This window comes from Pseudonaja textilis, chromosome 3, assembly GCF_049901715.1.
Source record: "Pseudonaja textilis isolate UNSWEBS1 chromosome 3, rPseTex1.2, whole genome shotgun sequence".
In the NCBI taxonomy this organism is placed as follows: Eukaryota; Metazoa; Chordata; class Lepidosauria; order Squamata; family Elapidae; genus Pseudonaja; species Pseudonaja textilis.
In genome coordinates, this window is record NC_141992.1 from 105,988,537 (window position 1) to 106,014,253 (window position 25,717).

Below are 25,717 nucleotides of genomic sequence, written 5' to 3' on the forward strand. Positions count from 1 at the left end.
CACTATGATCTCTAGCTCCCTCTTATGGTAATTTGCAATATAATCAACCAATCAGAATATAGTATAAATCAATGCAGTGATTTTGTCTTAAAGCTACAAACATACATTGTTGGTTTATATATTGCCAATTGGTGGACAGATTCCTAACAATTTATACAAAGAGGTACTGGTTTATCCTTATCTACACCAAGATTCTCGATGAGCATGTCAAATTAGTATGATCAGTTTTGAAAAAACTTTGAGCTGCTGAACTGTACGTGAAGTTATCCAAGTGTGAGTTCCATCAAAAGAAAATTGACTATTTAGGCTACCGCATATCACTTGATGGCATAGAAATGGATCTGGGGAAAGTTTGCGCCGTTTTGTAATGGGCCCCTCCCCACACCAGAAAGCAATTGCAAAGTTTCCTGGTATTTGCTAATTTTTACTGTCAGTTTATCCTGGCCTTCACGAAGATTGTACTGCCTATTACAAACCTCCTAAAAACCAAGGGGGAGGTGAAACCAAAGCCCAATCGACCGCTAGAGTGGTCCATGGAATGTCAAGCCACTTTTGAGAAGCTGAAATGACTTTTTGCAGTAGAGCCAGTGCTAAAGCACCTGAACATGGATGCCCCTTTTGTAATCCAAGCCGATGTGAGTGATGTAGAAGTGGGGGCATTGCTACAAGCAAACAAGATGGGAATTTTGCAACCGTGTGCATACACCTCCCATAAACTAACCGAGACAGAAAGAAGATGGGCCATTTGGGAAAAAGAAGCTTAAATGCTATATAAATTATCAACAAGCTGATTGGTCAGACTTATTACCATTTACTGAGATGGCATACAACAATTCGGTTCATAGTCATACTGGTTTTACCCCATTTAAAGTTGCTTCAGGGTAAGACTTTGTACCCATACCTGAGCTTCCACAGAAGAAATCCAATGTTCAGTCACTGAATGAGTGGATAACCCAACTCCAGCTTATCTAGCCAGTTACCCATAAAGCTCATAAGAAACACGCAGATAAAAAGAGAGCCCCACAAAACCAATATCAAGTGGGGAACAAGGTTTTCTTGTCCACTAGATATTTGCAAACCACACAAAAGTCTAAAAAGTTGGGGCCCAAATATGTTGGACCTTGCCCAATTGAATGAATTGTGAATCCTGTGGCAGTCCAACTGCAATTACCTAAAACCCTTAGACGGATTCACCCTGTTTTTCATATTAGTTTGTTGAAACCTGAACATGCCTCCGACCTGAGACCTCCTCAGGTTGAAACACCCCCCCACCCAAGTTCCTCTTTTGATTGAGGGTGAACAACATTTTGAAGTTAAAGAAATTTTGGATTCAAGGAGAGAAAGAGGTCGACTCCAGTATTCAACTGTTTGGAAACACTTCCCTCCTTCCCAGTCAGAATGGGTAAATGAAAGGGATGTTTGAGCCCCTAGGCTCATGCAGGCATTTCGTGCGAAATATCCTGACAAACCTTACAATTTTGTAACAGTTGTAACATGTATATTATTCTTTTATCTTGTATTCTCTTTCCTTTATAGGGCTAATGCCTTTATTGCAGGAGGGCCGAATGTCAGCCTTCAAGATTTATTTCCTTTGCTTTGCATCTTTCGGCTGCCATAGTAACAGGGGGAGGGATAAAATAATTGGGTTTTGTGGGTGTGCGAAATGTACTGGAGGTTTAGAGATGAACTGTATAAGTTGGGGAAAAACTTTCTTGTTTATGCTTCTTTGCTGTGCTATGTGCAGGCAATTTTTTATCAAAATAGGCCAAGGTCAACAGACCACATGACCCACATGACATTAAATACAACTTTAATTGGATGGACAGTTTGAACTATTGTGGGTGGGAACGTTGCCATCACTTTGTATATGTGGTTTTCATGCACAATTCCTCAGATTCAGAATTCCTTTGATGCTACCACTTGATTTCCAGTAAAAGATACCTTGTCTCTAATTAATGGAGTCTAAGTGTTTCTTGGATTTTGAATGGAGCACCCCCTGACACTACCTGTCTCTAAGCATTGTCACTTCCTTCTACTGACATAAATTCCCCAGAGGGGAAGAGGGGGACTAGAAGGAATTTCTTTTTCAGGATCCTTAACAAACATTCCGTTTTGGGGCCCCATATTCCACCCAAGACTTTTGCTTCCTCTTTTAACTGTTTCCTTTAACAGAAACCACTCTGCATTTCCAAAAGGAAGGCACAATTATGCACACACTACTGTCAATTATTCAAGGAGGGATAGACCACCCAGTGAGACTTAACCAAGTACCTCCTTATGTACTAGTACTCACCTGGGCACTGGTGCCTGGTCTTTCTCTGCTTGGGCTTGGGCAGCTCCTTGTTCAGGGTCTCTAGCAATACATTTGAAGAGCAAATCCACAATCCACCACTGGAGAAGGAGCCTTCTCCATACCAGCCGCTGAAATCAGTGGGTGCCCCCTGGTCTACAGACAACTCTCCTCTACCAGTGGCAAGGTGAATGTCTTCGAGTCCTGGTTCAGAGCCAATTGTGATAAAAATCATCCATTCAGGTATTCAGACAACTGAATATTGGAGACACGTGAACAATATATAAGAGCTTTATGAAGCTTTTGCAAAAAGGAATTCTGCCCATGGGCAGAAAACATTTTTCCCAGGAGGGCTGGGGTTCAAATATTCAGTCTCTGCCCCTTTCCTGGGTTCACAATCTATCCAAGCTGCATATCTCCCTACGCAATACCTGTTATTGTAGCATAACATCTGTTTCCTTGTGCTGTTTACCTATTTCCAGTTCCAGTAAACTCCATCATTAACATGACACTGGTCACTGTAACCTGCCAAATATATAATCTTTATACAAAATAGAAAATTCTTACATAATTTTCCAGTAAATTATCTTAGGTTAACACAAAGGTTAAAAATGGCATTACCATTGATTTATATTTTCACATGTATAATTCTACATATCACAATAGAGTGGTATTAGTGCCACTCTATCTTGATTGTATCCCTCTATTAATGCAATTTAGGTTTGCATTGGCTTTTTTGGTTGCAACTGCACACTTCTGGCTCATATTTAACAGGTTGTCTACTAAGACGCCAAGATCCCTCTCACAGTTACTGCTATAAAGCCTGGTTTCACCCAGTCTATATGTGTACTTTTGGTTTTTCTTGCCTAAGTGTAAGACTTTTCTCTACATTGAATTTCATTTTGTTAGATAGGGTGGAGTGCTCAAGTCTGTCAAGATCCATCTGGATCTTGAGCCTATCTTCTAGGGTGTTAGCTATTCCTGCCAGCTTAGTATCATGTAGAGTTATAATTGCAGGAATGTTCCAATCTCGGGTGGCAAACCTCAGATAAAGAATGTTTCCAAGCAAATACAACTCAGGCAAACAAAGTCACTAATCTATGGATAAAGGAAAATTAGAGAAGGGAAGTAGACATATGTTAGACTTTAACTAGAGATAATTAATTGTATGGATTACTGTACTAAACAGTAACCAAAGTTGAGCAGTAACCAAAGTTAACCAATGATGGAGGATAACCAAAAATGTATATAAATGCAAGACTATACTCCAATAAAGATCATCATCATCATCATTCAGTTGTTCATGATCAAACAACTCGACTGCCTCGTCATTACAACAAGTGGTGCTTGAACAGGGACCCTCTTACTTGGTCCAGCAAGGATTTCGTGCACCTTCAATCCTTTGTGGTTTCTTCAACCTTTTGGTTTCTGTAAGTATGGGGTCTTCGCTTTCTGAGGAACAAAGGAAGCATGTAGATGAATTAGGCTATTTGTTGAAGAAAAATAATACCGAGGTACCACAGAGAAATCTCTTAAGGCTGTTCCAGGAGATTGCAGCTCAGTGCCTATGGTACCCAGAAAAGGGGTCTTAATTTTAACTGATTGGGAATGTATTCGGAAAACATTGCATACTGAACCTTGAGCAAAAATAGAAGTTTTGCATGTGTGGCATTTATGTAGGCATGCAATTGAAACATTTGGTCACAATGAACTTTCTCTTTTAACACCTCCACCTTCACGTTATACTAATGCTGTCATTTGTCCCCCTTCTTCACCTGAATATATGTCTTCAATTCAACTCTGGAAGATATGCTGCGAGTCTGCCAGGATATTGGATCACAAACTTATAAAATGCATATGTTAGCAGCTGCTATTCAGAAAGGACAGCGACCAATTGGTAACTCTTTTAAGTGTAAGAAGCCTGGCCACTTTCAGAAGGACTGTCGTTTTACACCTTCTATGCCTCAGAATCGTCCTTCTAAGAAGTGCCCTATTTGTAAAAAGGGATTTCATTGGGCCAATCAATGTCGGTTTCAGTCGGGAAACTTGCCAATGGGTGTGGCACCCACCCAGAATCCAAAGTGTGCCTTTCCCATCACTCTGACTCCTCCAGCAGTCTCTCTCACTCCTCCCCAGTCACAGCCGGTAGCACTGGGATCAATTTAATCACTCAAGAGGAAATTGAGTTTAAATTTCCCATGGAAGTTAAAATAGTTCCATTTCAATTTAAAGGTCCTCTTCCTTCAGGATTAGCTGGCTTAATTTTGCCTCATTCTTCTGCACACAAAAAGGGTTATTTTGTTGTGCCTGGGGTAATAGATTCAGATTACACTGGTATCCTCATGATTCAGATTTGGGTGAATCTTCCTCAAGTTCTTTCTTGTAATTCTTCTGTTGCTCAATTGCTTCTTCTTCCATATGAAAATCCATCTCCTGGTATAGGTAATCGTGGGGATGCAGGATTTGGATCAACTTCTTTATCTGTAGGCTTACTTCATCAGCTAAACTCCTCTTGTCCTTTGTTAACGCTCTTCCTTAATAAACAACCATTTCAAGGGTTATTGGATACTGGAGCCAATGTTACTGTCATCTCCTCTTTACAGTGGTGTGGTGGTCTCTCATGGAAAAGATGAGACACAAGCGAGTGTTCTCGGGATGAGAGCCCAGAGCAAATTCCAGTGCTCTCTTTTATTGAGATTTTAGTACATGGTAAGCATAGCAAGTAGAGTCACATTGTGGATTACAATACTTAGATATAGTACAGACTTGTTTACAGTTTTCTGAGCTGCTTGTCTCTAGTGTTTGTTTTTAATTTCCTTGCACTATCTCAGTGACCTTTAAGCAAGCATGTATGTATAAAGTCTTAGATTAATCATTACCCAATACCCAAGTCAAAGTTTTATTCCCACATCTCCCGTTTTAGTTTTTTGATGATCGTGGATGCCTCGGTAGCTTTTCGCCATCTGCAACAGCAGTTCTCCTTCCGTAGGCTTCACCCGACACATTCCTAAAAGTCCAGGGAGACATCGGATACAACAGCATACGCAAAGAGAAAATATAATAAGCAATATCACTCCAACAATTAGGTGACAAATCCATGAACCATCTGGCAACCAGGACCAAAGTGCAGACCACACATCCAGTCCCTCACCCTCCGATTGTAATGGATTCTCCTTCAAGGTTCGTTCCATATGCTGTATAGTAGCTGTAATGTTTGGAGAATAATCAGAGATATACATGCAACAATGCGTATGAACCACAGCGCAAACTCCCCCTTGCGCAGCCAAAATAGTGTCCACTGCATATCTGGTTTGCAGGACAAAGTCAAGAATTTTGCCTTGCTCTTCTTCAAGCAGCTTTAGCGTTTTAATGGTGTCATTAAACATAGTAACTGTCCAATTGTTTAAATGATGTAAATCTCTATAGTTCATCATGACTCCTAAAGGGGGAATAACTCCCCTTGTCCAGTAGTCATGGGTCAAAACAGAGTTTACTTCCGTTGCAGAACGCGCATTGCGGATATGAGCAGTCCCCAAAGATTTTAAAATGACATGAGATGGGATTACTTTCCCAAAGGTGCAGACCCCTTTCCATCGTGCTGGCATGTGATCATAGGCCATCTGTCCACACAGCAACCATAGATTTGCTCCCAGGAGATGACCAACCTTATTTGGCTCAGCATAGATTAGTTTTGCAAAGGACTCCATTAACATAGCCAAATGAGTGGACGATGGTGCGTTATTCCCATTTGCACATTTAGGCAGCTGGTTTTCTTCCATGGTGGGACAGCATGTGGCAGGAATGTATGGACACCCATTTTCATTGATCAAAGATGTGATATCAAATTTAGAAATGTTATGTACAAAGTAAGTAAGATTTTTAGTTTTCATGTCATCCGGATAAACCCGACTTCCATTGCCAATAACAATTGTTTTGTTACAAAATGGATATGTTCCCAAGTAAGTCATATTCTCTACCGTTTCATTGTGGGTCCAGCAGATACCCGCCACTTCTTGGATCCGGCTTCCAAGGTGTAAGGTATTTATGTTACTTGTAGTCCAACTGCTAGACCACGTCCCTGAACAACCATAGCATTGTCCCCTATACCAGTCGCCTTCGGCCAGAGGTACTGCAACCATTGGAAGCCCTGATGTTTTGTGAGTTGGCATGTGCATACATACCCAACAATCAGTTTTATTATGAAGGTTTGCTAGCTTCTCCATGTCCTGGATCAACGTGTTTCTTTTCCATTCCCCCAAATCCACCCCCTTGCCCCTTTGGCTGATGATAAGGACGCACACAGTGAGCAGGAACCCAAACGACTGTCCCCTCATCTTCAACGGCAGTGTATCCTCGGTCCCAAGTTATCAGCGGGACAGGTCCTTTCCACATTGGATCTGGCAGTCTCCTATACCGAACTTTCGGTCTTGGCGTACCTGCAGAAGGGGAGGAAGCAAAATGCCTACTGGCTGCCGTAGCAGCAGGGGATCCTGTCATGTTTAAAAAATTTAAAGTGTATAAGGTAATATTAAGAATGTTTTGTATGTAAGGCAAACCATATCCATCCACTTCCCCCATTTTTGTTTTTATATGAAGGAGTGCTTGTTTGAGTGTCTGATTAGCTCATTCCACAATGGCCTGACCAGTGGAGTTGTAGGGAATGCCAAATTTATGTATAATTGACCATCGATGACAAAATTCCGCAAAGGTGGTGCTGATGTAAGCAGGGCCATTATCGTTTTTTATTTCCATTAGTGGCCCCACATGTGTGAAGGTACGGAGACAATGGTTGATTACATGTTTTGTAGCCTCTCCTCGTTGAGGTGTTGCCATAATGAATCCTGAATAGGTATCAACAGTGACATGCAGATGGTGCCATGGTTTGAAAGGAGGGTGTTGTGTGACATCCATCTGCCATAGTTGACAAGCAGCTGTTCCCCGAGGATTTACTCCTTGAGGAAGAGCACTGGATTGGGCACTGCAACTAGGACATTGCTGAATAATAGCTGCAGTTTCTGCAGCAGTGAGACCAAATTGTTTACAAAGAGCTTTGGCATTCTGATGAAAATAGCTATGTGAGTCCCACGGAGTAACAGGGGAAAGCAAGAGGCAGGACATGGCCGAGACGGCCGTGTCGGCCACATCATTCCCTTCCTGCAGCTCCCCGGGATGTGGCTGGTGGCTGCGAATATGTGCAATATGCAAAGAATGTGTGCAAGAATGAAGACAGCTTTGCAGGGCTAAAAACAAACTCATAAGATTAGCATCAACAGATGGGGAAAGATAAGCAAATTCAATGTTAAGTATCAATTGATAAACGTAAAGAGAATCCACAATTAGATTTAGCAGTTCTTGTGCAAATTCCTGTAAGGCCAAAATAGCAGCAGCTAATTCAGCCCTTTGTGCTGATTGCTGAGGAGGGGTAATCTTTGTTTTCCATACCCCTTCCTGTCTCCATGCACAAGCACCGTAGGTCTTACCACCGTCCACATAAACGGTCATGCCCTCAATTGGCTGCTTAGCAATAACTGAATTAAAATTTACAGATACGTTTCTAAGCAACTGGAAATGGGGGTCACTGGGGGTATGGCAAGAAATCTTCCCTGGCTAATTTTCAAGAGCAATTTGCAATTCAATGGATTGACTATACCAAGTTTCCCACAAAGTGAGGGAGATAGGTAAAAATAACTGAACTAGATCTATGCCATATAAATGTATACTATGATTCCGGCCTTTGATGATTAACTCACTATAAAGCATAGCCATAGTAGAAACTGTTTTTCTGGGAGTGTTCTGCAAATGTAACCATTCAATGATATAAACCTGTGTTTCATGTAATTGAAATAAAGCTGCCGTAGGCAAGGCTGGAGTTTGTAAAATTGCCAAAGCAAATGGAGTATCAGGAATGCATCGATCAACCCAACGCTGCATTAAAGCCACATTTATGTGTGCCAGTACCTCCCTTTGTTCTGCTGATAAGGTTATAGCAGAATCCGGTCTCACGGAGCCCTTTAGGGCCAAGAACAAGGGCTGGAGCACCGCTGTAGTTAACCCCAGGTAGGGTCTAACCCAGTTAATTGTTCCTAGTATTTGTTGTAATTTTACTAGAGAAATTTTTTCCTCAATTTTGATTTCCGGAATGACTGGATGAGCATAGGTTGCAAGGACCTTATGCCCTAAGTAGGCGTATATGGCGTTTGACTTTGAATTTTTTCTGGAGCAATATGAAGTCCAAATTGCAATAATACCTCTTTAAGGCAAGGTAACACTGCCTTAACCGTTCCCAGTGGGCCAGGAGCTGCAATTAAAATATCATCCATGTAATGGTAAACCTTCCACCCAGGATGGGAGGTTCTGAATGGAGCCAGAGTCGTTCAAACATATGACTGGCACATCGTTGGACTGTTTAGCATTCCTTGTGGCAAAACCTTCCATTGGTAATGAAAGGTAGGTGCATTGTTATTCAACTCAGGTACGGTAAAGGCAAATAATTGCTTGTCATCTGCATGCAAAGGGATAGAAAAGAAGCAATCCTGCAAATCTACTACAACTAGATCCCAATTGCGCGGGATCAGGTTAGGGTTAGGCAAGCCACATTGTAACGCTCCCATTGGTTGAAGGATGGCATTGACAGCTCTCAAATCATGTAAAAATCTCCATTTTCCATTTTTCTTTTTGATAACAAACACCGGAGTGTTATACGGACTAGAAGTTGGCTCAACGTGGCCTAATTGTAGCTGCTCAGCTACCAATTGATGTAAAGCTACAAGTTTTTCCTGTGGAAGTGGCCATTGGTCAATCCAAACTGGCTGAGAGGTTAACAGTTGTAACTTTTCCATTATCCAATAACAATTTTTGTGACAGCAAATCTCTACCCCATAAGTTTATGTGCAGGGGCAACACAAGAGGTTGAATCCTTGCGGTCTCGCCAGTTGTTCTATGCAATGCCATCAACCAATGTACACTACTTCTTGCAAACTGCATACCACCTACGCCACAAACAGCCATTCATTGGCCATTCAAGCGCCCATTCATTTGGCCATTCCTTTTGGCGTATCACAGAGACATCTGCTCCGGAATCTATAAGGCCAGAAAATGATTTTCCCTGAATTTCAATTGTCATTTTAGGTTGGTCTGTAGTCAACTCTTTTGTCAGAGCTAGCAATTCTGCAGCAACTGGAGAACTGGCCATTTCAGTGGACCCAAAACCGCCAGTTCGTGGGATCCCAATTAAAGGATTCATAGGAATGTATGGAAGCAATAATAATTGGGCAATAGATTCACCGGCCATTAATGATGCAGGAGTATCAGTGTACAATTGTACCTTAATAACCCCTTTATAATCTTGATCAATAACCCCTGGAATAACAAAGAACCCCTTTTTTGATGCAGAAGACCTGGGAAGTACCAACCCCACTGTTTTTTCTGGTAGTGGTCCATGCAAATGAGTGTCCTCAATGTACACTTGATTAGGAAAAGTCACATCAATCGAGTGCAACGTTTTTAAACCCAAACCTGCACTCCTGGTAGTTGTAGGCGATGCCTTTTGTAACAGCCTTGAGAGCGGGGCTAGCTGCACGCCCCAAATTTAGTTTCCTGAATTTTGGTTCTGATCAGAGCGACATTGGTTTGCCCAATGAAACCCTTTTTTGCATTTCGGACAGACCGACTTCGGGCGGATGTCCTTATTTTTGTTTTTGTTAAACGCCATTCCCCCCCCAGGGGCTCGGCACTGGGCTTTAAAATGGCCAGGCTTCCCACAATTAAAACAGTTCCCCGTAGGTTTCATCCCTCTTTGTAATGCCATAGCCAAAGTCTCCATGTTGTAAGCCTGAGAACCCACCACTGCACATGCCTTTAACAGATCAGCCAGAGTAACCTCACCTCTAGCCACCAAAGGCTGTAAGATACGCTTGCAGTCAGCATTTGCATTTTCGACTGCCAATCTCAGCAAAAGTTCCTTTGCCGCTTCCTCATTGGAGATTTGCCGGGTAATAGCCAATTGTAGTCTTTCCACAAAATCGTTATAAGACTCAGATGCTGTTTGCTTAATTTGAGAAAAAGACCGTGCCGGGGTTCCCACATCCTGGATGCGGGATAACGCCCCAAGGACAGCCGCCATAACCACGGGAAGTGCATGATCAGGCAAATTAGTAGCTTGATCAGCAGTGGATTCAAACAAGCCTGCCCCATAGATTTGGTCTGGCGTATACAGCCACCCCGAATTCCGTCCCCTAGCTTCCCTTTGGTACTCTGAATCAAAAACCACATACTGAGTAGAGCTCAATATCATTCTCATTCAATCTTTGCAGTCATTAGGAATCATGCGTGAAGTAGCCAAACTTGTCAGAAGACCCTTTGTAAAAGGACTTTGAATACCATAATCTTTAGCGGCTTTCTTGATTTCCCTAAGTACTGCCAACGGAATCGGAACCCATTCTGCCTGCATGTTGCCTTGAGCATCCACTTGCCTATTAACTGGAAACAAATTCATCTGGGGAATCTCATCAGGCTCTAATTTCCCCTCATTAAAAGCCTGATGCATCATTGCTTGAACTTTTCCCATTTGTGGCTGGGGTTTCTCCTCCACAGGCGTAGGCGCTGTTGGGGGTGAGAAAACACACTCCAGTTTTGGAGTCGGAGGGTACAACACAACTCCTTTATAAGGAGGAGGTTCTACTAAAGGTTTTAAAAGAGGTTGTTGCTGGGTCTCTAAAGCAGTCATAACCACCTTCCAATATGTCAAAATTTCAGCTGTTGACCGTGGTTCCTCATGAAGGATAGTTCCAATTCTCCTCCATGTGTCTAACTTTAAAGAGCCCTTGTCTGAGTACTAGGGGCATTGCTGCCAGATCTCTTGCAGCAGCTTTTTCACATTACCTTTTGAAAGAACTATATGCTCCCCTCCGGATGATTTAAAGATAAAGAAATTTGTCCTGACTAACTTCAGCAGCTCACTAACATGACGTTCCTGTGGCTGAGAAAGTTTCCCCCCCCATGTTTCCTGAAAAATCCTATTGTCCAGCAATAGTTAAGTACGTACTTTACCTATTCCAGGCGATGAAACACAGAGGTCCGGACACGTACCACCTGCCGTGGATCACGTCAGGGTCACCACTTGTGGTGGTCTCTCATGGAAAAGATGAGACACAAGCAAGTGTTCTCGGGATGAGAGCCCAGAGCAAATTCCAGTGCTCTCTTTTATTGAGATTTTAGTACATGGTAAGCATAGCAAGTAGAGTCACATTGTGGATTACAATAATTAGATATAGTACAGACTTGTTTACGGTTGTCTGAGCTGCTTGATTGTTTCTAGTGTTTGTTTTTAATTTCCTTGCACTGTCTCAGTGACCTTTGAGCAAGCACGTATGTATAAGGTCTTAGATTAATCATTACCCAATACCCAAGTCAAAGTTTTATTCCCACACAGTGGCCAGTAGTGGCCAAAAATGACAGTTTCTTCATTGTGGGGAATAGGAGGTCCTACAGCTGCTTGGCAGAGTGTTCAAGAAATTAATGTTACAACATCTGCTGGTAAGTCCTTTTTCCTACAACCATACATTCTAGATATTCATACTAATATTTGGAGCCGTGATATCCTTTCTCTTCTTAATGCCCATTTGATTTTTGATGATGGCTCTTCCTGTTAAATGGCTCTGTTCTATGCCGGTTTGGGTGGAACAATGGCCATTATCAAGGGAAAAACTCACTGTTTTACAACAATTGGTTCAAGAACAATTGGCTGCTGGTCATATAGAACCTTCTACTAGTCCTTGGAATACTCCTGTTTTTGTTATAAAAAAGAAAAATGGGAAACCTAGAATGTTGCACAATTCCTCCATTCCAATTCTTCCTGAATTACAAGTACAGAAATCATATACATTAGTACAATGGCAAAAATTACTTGGCATTATTAATTGGGCATGCCCATTCTTCTACATTACAACTGGTGATATGTTGTCCTTATTTCAGTCTTTGAAGGGAGCACAATCACCAGGAGATCTAGTTGTATTAACTGATCCTCAAAGAACATGACTTCAAGAAATATTGAATAAGTTTAAGCATTGATATGTGGACAGGATAACATCCTTAACAATAGGACTTTGCTTAGTATTCTTCCCACTACACCCTTACCCACGGGATGTCTTTATTCTAATGCGTCCCTGCAAGTGGTCAACATTCATGAATGGATTAATTTGTCAGCTACTAGGTTATCAATCAGCATTAGAGGATTTGATTATTAAAGGTCGTAAACGAGCCTTACTTCTTACAGGACAGGATCTCATTAGCATAGCTTTCACTCGTACAAAAGTTGAACATGAGCATTTGATGATGATTTCAGAATCATATCAGATCGCCTTTTCTCAATGTGTGGGAAACTTGTTATATTCTTTACCCAAGGATCCTAGAATAGTGGTTACTACTACTTTAAATCCGGCCTTTTCTTCCATTGTTGTGTGAAATCCTATTTCTAAAGCTCTTACAGTCTTTACCGATGGATCACTTACAAGGGGTGTGGTTGTGTGGCAGATTCAACAAAAATGGTATTCTAAATTTACTGCCACGCAGACTTCAGCTTAACGTGCTGAGCTGGCTGCTGTGATTTTGGCTTTATGATTGTTCAATGACCAACCTATTAACTTGATCATTGATACTCAATATGTGTATTTAGCTATGCAATCTCTTCCCTTTTCTTATTGTGCTCTCTCTTTGGATAAGAATTTGTTATCCTTGTTTTTATCTTTAAAAAATAGTTTGGAAACTCGCTTGTATTCTTTGTATGTAGAACACATTCGAAGTCATACTCCCTTTACTAATGCCTTGACTGAAGGAAATCGGAAGGCAGATGAATCCTTAAAGGATGTTGCGTCTTTGTTTGCTGATCCTGTTGCTAGTCATTCTTATTTTCATCAAAATGTCAAATCGCTTGCAAAGCAATTTAAAATTTCATTATCTCAAGCCCAGGATATTGTCCGTGCTTGTCCAGCTTGTCAGCAACTGGCAGTTCCCTTTCCAGTAGGTGTCAACCCACGAGGAATCCAAGCTAATCAAATTTGGCAAATGGATCTAACTCAATTTTCAACCTTTAAGCCATACTGTTATCTTCATACGCCTATTGACACTCATTCACACTACCTTTGGGTTACTGCTTCAAAACATGAATGTACTTCAGATGTTATTTCTCATAGCCTATCCACTTTTGCTGTAATGGGTCAGCCTTCTCAGTTTAAAACTGACAATGGCCCCGCTTATATTAGTAAGGAATTTCAAGCCTTTTGTCAGAAATGGAATGTTACTTTAGTGCACAGAATTTCTTACAACTCTCAGGGCCAAGCTATAGTTGAGTGAGCTCATCGTACTTTTAAGGCATTGCTTCAGAAACAATTAGAAACTGAGTCTGGCCCTTACCATCTGCGAAAGATTCAAAATCTCATTGCTGTAGCATTATATACTTGGAATTATTTAACCTTTTTAGATTCTCTTGCAGACTCACCTGTTAATTTGCGCTTTTGAACTACTGAATCTTTAGCAAGGCCTTTGGTAAAGTATCGCCAAGCTCCAGATCCAACCTGGAAAGGCCCTACACCGCTGATCATCTGGGGTCGTGGTTACACCGCCATGAAGATCCTTCTACTCGACAAGCAGTGGGGGTTCCAGCACGCTGTGTTCGTCTGTATCATGGCATGGCATCAGGGCCTTCACAACCCGATTCTGGATTTCAATCTTCATCTCAACACGGAAGTCCGTCTTCCAAGGTCGACGCGCCCGCAACCCATCACTTGGGGCCAGGTTAAATCTACTACATATCAAGCTCAACAACAACTGCAGCAGGCCCCATTACTTCAGACTCCTGAAAATCTTGTTGCTGCTGTTTTTGCTATTATTACTTGTTGTGACTAGGAGGTTTGAACCTGCTCTGTCAGAAGACATAGGCTCGAGTGATGAGGAAGATCTGGCATTAAGGTTTGAGCCTGCCTTGTTGAGTGACACAAATGGGAGTCAGGAGGAAAAGGAAGATAGGGCATTGGGGTTTGAACCTGCTTTGCTGGAAGTTTCGGAATCCTCATCCTCTCCCGGACCTTCCTCATTAGTTACACCTGTGTCGGTAGATAATCAGGAGAACGTGCCAGAGCCCTTGGATGTAGATCAGGGGTGTCCAACCTTTCACCTTCCCTGGGCCACATTAGAAGATGAAAATTTGGTTTGGGCCACACATAAAATAAAATAACAGTAACCATACCCGATCATCCCCAAAAACCATAGAAAACATAGTTAACATATTAAATTTATTTGGAAATAAAATTAGTGAGATGTTTTTATTATTTATTATTTATTAAAAATTATTTATTTTTTATCACGGTTTTTCTATCACAGTTTTTTTATCACAGTTTATTTTCCGGCCAAATATTGGGGAAGCTCGCCTGCCTCACGCCTACCTCTCCTCCTGCAAATAGCCCGGCTGGATGAGGCAGGACTGGAAGGCAGAAGCAGCAGCAGCAGCGGCGGGGCAGAAGCAGCGGCGGGAAAGGCTTCTGCCCCCGCCGCTGCCACCGCTTCTGCCCCTGCCGCCGCTGCTGCTTCTGCCCCCGCCACCGCTTCTTCCTCCACCACCGCTGCTGCTTCTGCCCGCCGCCGCTGCCCCACCGCTTCTTCCCCGCCGCTGCTTCTTCCCCGCCACCGCTGCTGCTTTTGCCGCCGCCGTTTCTGCCCCGCCACCACCTCGCCCCCTCGCTTTAGCTCACTGCGCTGCCACGCCGCCGCTTTTCTGCCGCGGGGCAGCGGTGGCGGGGCAGAAGCAGCAGCGGTGGCGGAGAAGAAGCGGTGGCGGCATGGGGCAGAAGCGGCGGGGCAGAAGGCAGGGGTGGCGGCGGGCAGAAGCGGCAGGGGTGGTGTCGGGGGCAGAAGCAGTGGCGTCGGGGGCAGAAGCAGCAGTGGTGGCAGGGGCAGAAGCGGCGGCGGTAACAGCAGGAGGTGGTGCTCTGACGGCGCCCGCCTTTTCTCTTGCTGCTTGGCCTGGCGCTCGCCTCGCCTCGCCCCGCCTTGCGCCTGCCTCTCCTCCTCCTTCTCGCTGGCTGTAGCACGATGGTTGGGGTGGGCACTGGGCCGCATTACGAGGCGACCTGGGCCGCATGCGGCCCGTGGGCCGCGGGTTGGACAAGCCTGATGTAGATCAAACCGAAGAATCTTGGTTTGATGCAAGGAACAGACGTAAGCAGAAACGGCAAGCACAAACTGGAAGGAGATGTCGAATCAGGGACTGAGTAAGAGACTGACATGCCCCTTCAGGAAATATAAGGAGGCGTGTTAGCTCTGAAGCCTTGTTCGGATCAACTTGTTGATTTGCGTTTGCAGTTGGACAATTTATCCTGTTTGGAATTCATCTCTGATTCATAGTGCTGCTCGTTATCATAATTGGCTGACAGCTTCTGGGAAAACTGCCAACAACAAATTCAGTTAAAGGAAAGTTAACTCTGTTGTTCCTGGTCTTTTCTGTTTGTATATTTTCCTTTGGACATTTGGACTCTCACCTCGTGGCCACAGGTGAGACAGAACATTTTTGATCCGAACCCTTAATTCCATTTTCTGACTAAAATGGAGCAAAAACAGCTAGAGCAGCAGCAGCAGCAGATATCTCAACCGTTGCAAGATAACCAGGTTTTGCAGCAACAAGTCACCCAGCTGGTTAACCATCTTACGCTGATGCAAGCCCCTGCTGCTCCTCCTGCCCCCCCCGTAGGAAATGCCCAGTAGCTGTGCTGGATAAATTCTCTGGACAGCCTGAAATGTTCCTGGCTTTTATGGGGCAGTGTCAATTATTTAATGTCTCTTCAGCCAGAAGATTTCCCTGATGACCAGGCTTGGGTGGGGTTTGTTATCAGTCTTTTGTCGGGTTCGGCTGCTAGGTGGGCCACTCCGTTAATGGTGCAAAATAGTCCCTTACTAATAGACTATCAGGGCTTTTGGCACCATCTATGCTCAATGTATGAGGACCCCATAAAAGCTCAGACCGCCGCCAGACACTTAAAGGAACTTCGCCAGGGGAAACGCCCATTGCAGCAGTTCATTTCAGAGTTTTGTTTGCTCTGCATGGACTCTGCATGGAATGAGGCAGCCCAAATGGACGCTTTCCACGATGGTCTGGCAGAGGAAATACAAGACGAGTTGGTGCATGTGGAGCTGGCTCTAACCCTGGGTGCTCTGGTGGTGCAATGTTTGCGCATTGACACCCAGCTTCAACGGCACAAAACTAGACGCTCACCTCCGGAGCAGCCCTCCCTTTCAAGGACGCAGCAGCATCCTGTGCAACCAACGCCCCATGTCTCCCACAGTGCCGTGGCAAGGACCGAGGAACCGATGGAGTTGGGTGCGGTCTGCCCTCATTTGACGGCACAAGAACACACACGGAGATTCCAGGGGGGCTTGTGTCTGTATTGTGGGGGGTCTGGACATTTTGCAAGTTCCTGTCCTGGTAAACGACGGGGGGCACGAAAGCCAGTGCCCGAATCTAATATTGTACAGTCGGGAAACGGGGCAGGCCTGGCCTCGGGGAAACCCTAGGTCGGGCACATATCAAACAACCGCCTGAAGTAGCGGAGGTGAACTCTGGTCCTCCCCGACATTTGCTTTTGGACACGTGGGTTTTCTTGCAGTCCCGGTCGGAGGGGATTCCTGCAGTTGCGTTAGTGGATTCGGGGGCTATGACCAATTTTATGGACCGGGCTTTTGCAACACATTTTGACATTCCCTTGGTTGCAGTGGAGCCTCCCATTAAGGTGGAAACAATTGCTGGGCGGGAACTGCGGGCTGGGCCTATTTGTTTTGCTACTCAGCCGGTACACCTGGTCATTGGGGACCATAAGGAGGCGATTAGTTTTTACATCACATCGGACCTCCATCTCCCCTTGGTTCTCAGAATGGCTTGGTTATGGTTGCACGATCCTCGGGCAAGGCCATTTTGTTCCCGAGTCTCCAGTGTGTGGAAAATCTACGACACACCTGTGCTGGTCAAGACATCGCTGCCCCCGCCGTCTCTGTACCACCTGAACTATCTGACTTTTCAGATGTTTTTAGTGAGAAGGAGGCGGATCGGTTACCCCTGCATCAGCCCTATGACTGTCCTGTGGACCTACTGCCCAATGCTCCGCTACCCAAGGGTCGTCTGTATTCTATGTCTGAGCCCGAATTGGCTGCTCTTCGCGATTTCTTGGACAAGAGCTTGGCCCGGGGGTTTATCCGGCCATCGTCGTCTCCTCTTTCCACTCCTGTCCTTTTTGTAAAAAAGAAGACGGGAGATTTATGTTTGTGTTGTGAATACAGCCAACCTACAGCCAATGCTATTACGGTGAAGAATAGTTATCCTTTGCCACTCATTCCAGAGCTGATGGAGCGGTTGAGGCCACTATTTTCACCAAGCTCGATCTTCGAGGGGCCTACAACCTGGTGCGTATGCGCAAAGGAGATGAATGGAAGACGGCGTTTGGTACTCAATATGGCCACTTTGAATATACCGTGATGCTGTTTGGGTTAACCAACGACCTTGCAGTCTTCCAGCATTTGATGAACGATATATTAGGGGACATGCTTGATTGGTTCGTGGTGGTGTACCTAGATGACATTTCAATCTATTCTAATTCCAGGGAAAGCCACCTTCGCCAAGTCCGCCAGGTATTACAATGTCTTCAGGAGCATAAACTCTATGCAAAACTGGACAAATGCCTCTTTTTCCAGACTTCCATAGAGTTCTTGGGGCATATCATCTCTCCCGAAGGCATTGCCATGGACCCATGGAAAGTAGAGGCTTTGTGTAGTTGGGAACCCCCTCATCGAGTGAAAGATGTGCAACGTCTCTTGGGGTTCGCTAAGTATTACAGATAATTCATCCCGGGTTTTGCCAAGCTGACGGATCCCATCACCCAGCTCCTTCGCAAGAAGGTCCCGTTCCAGTGGGGACCCCCGCAGCAACAGGCCTTTGAGGCTATCAAGAAAGACTTTATTGCAGAACCGATCTTGACGCATCCTGATCCCCATCGCCCGTTTGTGGTAGAGACGGATGCATCCAACGTGGCCATTGGGGCGGTGTTGTTACGAGCCCCAGCAGATGGCGCACCTCTTTTTCCATGCGCATATTATTCATGGAAACTTACTACTTCCGAGCGCAATTATACAATCTGGAAAAAAGAGTTGCTGGCCATCAAGGCTGCGTTTGAGACCTGGCGACATCACCTTGAGGGGGCTCGGCATAAGGTGGAGGTTCGGGCGGATCACCGTAATCTGGAGCACTTGACCACTGCTAGGAAGTTGAACCAACGACAGATCCAGTGGTCATTATTCTTTGCTAGGTTCAACTTTTCGGTCCCTTACATTCCCAGTGGTCAAAATCAGAGAGCAGATGCTCTATCCGTAAACTGGAGTATCTTTGTCCTGAGGAGCCCCTTCCTCCACGTACGATACTGCCACCGGAATCTTTGGCCATTATCCAGGAACCGGTGGATTTAAGGGCTCGGGTACAAGAGGCGCAGCGCTTAGATGATTGGTCGCAGCAAAGAATGAGGGAAATTGGATCTGACTCCCCATGGACTCTGGAGGAGGGTTTACTATGGCATTGGGGCCAATTGTACGTGCCCACCAGAACACTTAGAGCCCTCATCATGACCCAATGTCATGACAACCCAGCTGCGGGCCATTTTGGGTTCTTTAAAACCCTTCATCTGGTCACAAGGACTTTTTGGTGACCTCGAGTCTGGCAAGATGTCTTCGCTTATGTCGCCTCCTGTGTACCGTGTCGACAAGCAAAAGCCGCATTGGGTGCGCTTCCTGGTCTCCTTCAACCACTACCGACTCCAAACCGACCCTGGGGTGCAATCTCCATGGACTTTTTAACACATTTGCCCTCTTCGTCGGGTTATATGACAGTATTTGTGGTGGTTGATATGCTAACCAAGATGGCCCACTTTATCCCCTGTCGGAAGTTACCATCGGCTCGTGTTACAGCCCAACTATTTCTGCAACATGTATTCCATTTGCATGGCCTACCAGACAGGGAAGTTTCGGATTGCGGTGTCCAGTTTACTGCTCAATTCTGGAAGAGCCTAATGACTGCATTACAGGTGCAAGTATGTTTGGCGTCGGTGCACCATCCGGAGACCGATGGTGGGACTGAGAAAGTAATTGGCATCCTCGCCCAATACCTCAGATGTTTTGTCAACCATCGACAGAACGATTGGGTGACCTATCTCCCCTTGGCGGAGTTTGCCTTTAACAATTCTCAGCACACCTCTACGCACATGATGCCTTTTTACGCAAATGTGGGTTACCATCCGAGGTTTTTCCCCTTGTCGAGCTTGGATTCCCGGGTTCCAGAAACACGAGACTTTTTATCTGAACTACATTCCATGCACCAATTGATTTCCCAACAATTGGAATGGGCTAAGGCAGAGTATAAAAGGTTCGCAGATCGTTCGCGTCGGGCGACGCCTCCGCTGGCTGTGGGGGACAGGGTGTGGTTGTCCACGAAGCATCTCCGGGTTGATCGTCCGGTTAAGAAGTTGGATCATCGCGACACTTCCGGCTTGTGGTTCTTCAGTGCAGGCAGGATTCCGTGGCTCTGCACGGTTTCTGCCTGTGTTCACTGCCTGAGTGCCTCGAGCCATTTGGCTTCGGGGCTAAGCCACCTTTGTAGAAGGTGGTGAAGACTGGGGGGTTCTGGCAGGGACGAGAGAGATCGCATCTCTCTTCCCTAGCCGGCTAAAACTCCCTCTCCGACGGCAACTGAACGGTGATCTTTTATGGCCGCCATTTAGAAGAGCCCAGCCAGGGAAAGAAATGTGCTGGAGGGGTTTGTGAAGAAATGAAACTGATTTTGCTGACCGGGACAAAGGAACAGTGAAAGTATCCTGGTATTTAACACCTACTAAAGACACATTGTTCCCAGACTGAGTAAGCAGCGAATGGATATCAAAGGGAAAACTTTTTTTCTTTTCACTCTCCTTCCAAACAGAACAGCTTTGAGAGAAATCGGAAACCCGCACTGAAGGTATGCTAAATGCTAAAGACTGTGCTAATGCCAAAGGGATATGGATTTCTAAATATTTAAAGAAAATTTTTTCTTCTGCTGTGAGTGGGAAGGGAGAGGAAAAAAAATTGAAATTGAGAATAAGGAGCAGACTGCCTAGAATTTTAAAGAGCCATTTGAACATTAATAAGACTTCAAAAGACATATTATAATTGGAATTTTGTGATTTAATAGCAACCCCAGAAAAAGAAATGGAAGAAGGGAAAAAGTGCTAAATGAAATAGTTTATCTGGATTGTTTGGTGACTTTGCATCTTTTGGGAAACTTTTTTTCTTTGTTTAAAAACACTCGGGTGGTTGTTTTGGAAAAAATTTTCCTCTTCATAATGGCACCACTTTTGGATGAATTTAAAACTGAATATCTAAAATATAAAAAGGAAGAACAAGACTGGAAAGATACCTTGGACATTCTTTTTCAATCTCTAGAAATGGTGGTGCATTCCTATGGAGAATTGATTGTGCAGCAGGATAATTGGGACAAAGAAGGAACCATTTTTGATGAACATGTGACCCTATTGGGGGAGAAGAAGGAGGAAGAGGAAAAGGAAAAAGGGATTCTAAAACTTAAAAAACAACCAAAAAGATAAAAATGAGTTGAAGGGTGGATATAAGATAAGGAAACAACAGGAAGGGGGAAAGCACAAGAAGGAAAGGGAGGTGGAAAGACAAAGGGGTGAACAGGGTAAGGAAAAGAAGAAGCAAGGGAGAAAGGAGGGGGTGAGAAGTCTCAATGATGGGAAGCAAGATTTGAAGAAACAAAATTTATTTATAGACAATGGGTAAATTTAATTGAAAAAGGGATTCTGTAAGGTACATAAGATTGTGTTATTATAGGCATTTATAGAATAAAATGTTCAAGATATAAATATATAAATAAGTATTAATAGGTACGATTAAAATTTTTCTTTTTCTCTTTATATATTGTGTGACTTTAGGATGTGCTAAACAGAATCCCAATACAAGTTATGTGTGATATTAAGTATTATCAGGTTAGGGGAAAGAGTTAAAGGCGTCATACTCTAATTAGTGTACAGGAGAGGTTTTGTTTAAAGAGAAAAAATGAATGGATAGTTGAGAACAGACAAAGAATGTTAAGTATTATGACTTGAACTGAGATGAGTAGAATAAAATTAAGAGAGTTAAAAAAAGGAAGAAGCTATATAGAAAATGGAAAACGGTAATAATATGGAATGATATATAAAAGGAACGTGATTTTTGAAGAGGTGTCTGTATGATGAGTTTTAACCCGGGATCAAGCAACTTTCAGAAAAGATGTTTATGTTTTTATGTTTTATGTCTTGTTTGTTTGTTTTTTTTATTGGAAGAGAATAATGAAAATGTATAAGACAGATGGATATAAAAAATGTATACAATCTAAAGTTAAAGAGATATAACTTGAATAAATAGAAGGAAAGGGAGTAATAAAGAGAAGTTTGGGATAAGATATGAAGATGAACAGATAAGGTAAATATATATATCAAATTGTGCTTGTTTGGAAATGTGATAACTTGGAATAATTCTGTCTTTAAATAAGTTGTTGTATTGGCTTTTTAAGAAAAAAAAAATTCCTATGTCATTATATTTTATGTTTTGTTTGTCTGTGTATTGTTTTGGAAAATCAATAAAATTTGTTCAAAAAAAAAAAAGAAGTTGGATCATCGCTTCATTGGTCCCTTCCCTATCGAGGCGGTCATCAATCCCGTTGCTTATCGGCTCACCCTACCGTGCTCCATGCGCATTCATCCTGTCTTCCACCGTTCCCTTCTGGTTCCTGAAACCCCATCGTGTACTCTCCATTCTTCCGCTGGTAAGGTTTCTCCATCTGTACCCAGTGATGATTCTGCTGTTCATGATATGGTGGTCAGCATTCAGGATTCTCACTGGCTGAAAGGACGATTTCAGTACTTCGTCGGGAGGCTGGAGAATGGATCAGAGGCTCTTTCCTGGGAGGATGCTTCCACGGTTCACACCCCGGACCTTATCCGGAGATTCCATGAACGGTTTCCATTAAAACCGCATCCGGATCATCAGACTCTAGGGAAGGGCCCTGAGGTGAGGGATAGTGTTGTGACTAGGTTTGAACCTGTTCTGTCAGAAGACATAGGCTCGAGTGATGAGGAAGATCTGGCATTAAGGTTTGAGCCTGCCTTGTTGAGTGACACAAATGGAAGTCAGGAGGAAAAGGAAGATAGGGCATTGGGGTTTGAACCTGCTTTGCTGGAAGTTTCGGAATCCTCATCCTCTCCCGGACCTTTCTCATTAGTTACACCTGGGTCGGCAGATAATCAGGAGAACGTGCCAGAGCCCTTGGATGTAGATCAAACCAAAGAATCTTGGTTTTTTTTTTTTTTGAAAAAAAGTTTTATTAATTTTAACCACGAACAAAAACACATAAAACATAAAACATAAAAACATCATCCTCCTTCATAAATTTACAGACAGTGTATCGGTTGGTTTACCACTTTTTTTTGTACATCCATTTTGTAGTCTCCATTGTAGTTATATTACATAATAGCTCATATTATCAATCAATAATTATATAGCCTGGTATCATTATTAAACAATCATTTGACTATAATTTTGTTAATTCATACTTTAACGAGATAACTATAATTTACTTAATTTATTTTACAACGAATCATCAAGTCATACCAAGTCTATCTTAATAAAATTTTATAAAAATAGTATCAAAGAAAACGAAAAAAAAAGAAGTATATATTCATTGTATCCTAAATTTCTAAATGTTCTATTATTATATTTTATTATCTAGCCATTGATAGAAAAGGTCCCAAACTTCATAGAATTGTTTATCTTCTTGTTCTCTAATTTCAAATGTCAATCTACTCATTTCAGCACATTCCAATATTTTCTTAATAATTTCTTCCTCTGATGGTATTTTCTCACTCTTCCAATTTTTAGCAAATACAATCCTAGCCGCTGTTAATACATTTACAATCAAATACTTCAAATTTTTATTATATGTATCAGGTAAGATTCCCAATAAAAAAATCTCTGGTTTCAAATCTATATATTTCTTTGTCATTTTTTCCAACCATATGCGAATTCTAGTCTAATATTTTCTAGCGTCCTCACAAGTCCACCACATATGGTAATATGAGCCAGGTATCTGATGACATTTCCAGCACTTTTCAGATTTATTCTTGAACATTCTTGCTATTCTTGTCAGGGGAAAATGCCACCTGTAAAACATCTTATACAAATTTTCTTTATATGCTATTGACATTGTCATTTTATAATTTTGAGACCACAATTTTTGCCATTTCTCTAAATCAATCCCATATCCAAAATTCTTCCCCCAAGCAATCATCGTTTCTTTAACCTCTAGTTTAATTTCCAACAAATAACTATATAATTTTTTGATCACTTTTTCATCAGTACCTGTCAAAATCCTATCTAAGTCAGTCAATTTATCATAAAATCCCTCTGCTTTAGAATCTTTAAGATACCTTGAGTGTATTTGCGCATATGAAAACCAGTTCATCTTTATACCTTGTTCTTCTAGGTTTTGCATCGTTTTAAGTTCACTCTTTTCATCCAATATTTCCCCATATCTAACTGTTTGTTCCTTCTTATATGTTATAGGATAAGAAAAGGCTTCAATAGTTGATAACCAAACTGGGATTTTCAAATAACATTGTCTCTTAATTTTCTCCCAATTCAACCATAAAGACTCCCGTATATAATGCCTTCTAAAATAGCCCTGCGATTTAGTTTCCTTATACCACAGAAAAGCATGCCAGCCCAGTAGTAAATCATGTCCTTCTAATGTCAACAATCTAGTCTTTCTTAATGTTATCCATTCTTTGGCCCACATTAAATTTGCAGCTTGGTAATACAACTCCCAATTAGGAAGGCCAAATCCTCCTCTAATTCTAGCATCTTGTAAAAGTTTTGATTTTATTCTCGCTTTCTTACCTTGCCATATATACTTCAACACAATTTTATTTAATTCTTCAAAATAATCTTTGCCAAGCCTAATTGGTATTGTTTGGAACAAATATAAAATTCTGGGTAAAATATTCATCTTGATTGTTGAAATTCTACCTATCAATGACAATTGAAGGTTTTTTCCCATTTCTTCAGATCAGATGCTATCTGCTGTTTGAGTTTAATATAGTTATTCTCTTTCAATGTGGTACATCTTGACGTCAGATGTATCCCCAAATATTTAACCTTGTTCGTAACTTGGATTTTCAATAAGTCTGCCAGTTCTTCTCTTTGTTTTAATAACATGTTCTTTGTCAGAATCTTTGTTTTATCTTTATTTATTTTCAAACCAGCCATCTCACCATATGTCTCTATCTTTTCCAATAGTTTTAAGGCTGTCTCTAGAGGATTTTCCAGAATGAAAACCAAGTCATCCGCAAAGGCTTGCAATTTAAATTCCTCTTTTTTGACTTTCATTCCTTTTATATTTTGGTCCTCTCTAATATTTCTATTCAACACTTCCAAAGTCAGTACAAATAGCAAAGGTGATAATGGGCATCCTTGTCTTGTGCCTTTTCTTATGTTAATAGAGTCTGTAAATTCTCCCTCTATCATTACTTTTGCCATTTGCTTATAGTATATGGCTTCTATTGCTTGAATAAATTTTCTAGCAAAGCCCATCTGTTCCAATAGTAATAACATAAATCTCCAGTTCACATTATCAAATGCCTTTTGGGCATCTAAGAATATCAAAGCCATTTGTTTTTCAGGATGCGCCTCATAATATTCCAAAATGTCCAAAATTACCCTCACGTTGTCTTTAATTTGTCTCTTTGGTAAGAATCCATTCTGATCAGGATGAATAAAATTGTTTAAGTATTTTTTGAGCCTTTCTGCCAAAATTGAGGCAAAGATTTTATAGTCTGCATTCAATAAGGAAATAGGTCTATAGTTCTTGATTTGTAATGGATCGGCCCCTTCTTTTGGAATAAGTGTAATATAAGCTTCTGACCATGTTTTAGGTATTTTCTTATTTAACATAACTTCGTTCATGACTTCTAGCAGTGGAATACTCAATGATTCTTGTAATGTTTTATAAAATTCTGCCGGAAGTCTATCTGGACCTGGTGCTTTTCCATTATTCTGTCTGTTGAATGCTTCAGTTAGTTCCATCATTGTTATAGTACTTTCTAACATTTTTTCAGTCTCTTCAGGTATCTTAGCTAGGTTAGCATTTTGTAAATACTGTTTAATTTTTTCCTCATCAAAATCCTCCTGTTTATATAGTTGTCCATAAAAGTCTCGGATAATTGCCTTTTTCTCCTTATTACCATAGCACATTTGGCCTTGATCATCTATTAACTGTAATATTTTCCTTGATTCTTTCTCCTTTCTCAGTTTATATGC

General features: G+C 42.3%; 1 protein-coding gene across 2 annotated transcripts; it reads right to left on the bottom strand.

Moving 5' to 3' along the window:
• Positions 1-4,939: 4,939 nt before the first annotated feature.
• Positions 4,940-10,380, bottom strand: LOC148126256 (endogenous retrovirus group PABLB member 1 Env polyprotein-like). Of its 2 annotated transcripts, none has more exons than XM_087930531.1 (2): positions 9,997-10,380; positions 4,940-6,752 (listed from the first exon to the last, which is right to left on the bottom strand). In XM_087930531.1, exon 2 carries the CDS (start codon positions 6,622-6,624, stop codon positions 5,182-5,184), a length of 1,443 nt encoding a protein of 480 aa, XP_087786657.1. In that variant the 5' UTR covers positions 6,625-6,752; positions 9,997-10,380; the 3' UTR covers positions 4,940-5,181. The 2 variants fall into 2 exon arrangements, with proteins under 2 accessions (XP_087786657.1, XP_087786656.1); XM_087930530.1 differs by having other exon boundaries at positions 4,940-6,755.
• Positions 10,381-25,717: the final 15,337 nt, after the last annotated feature.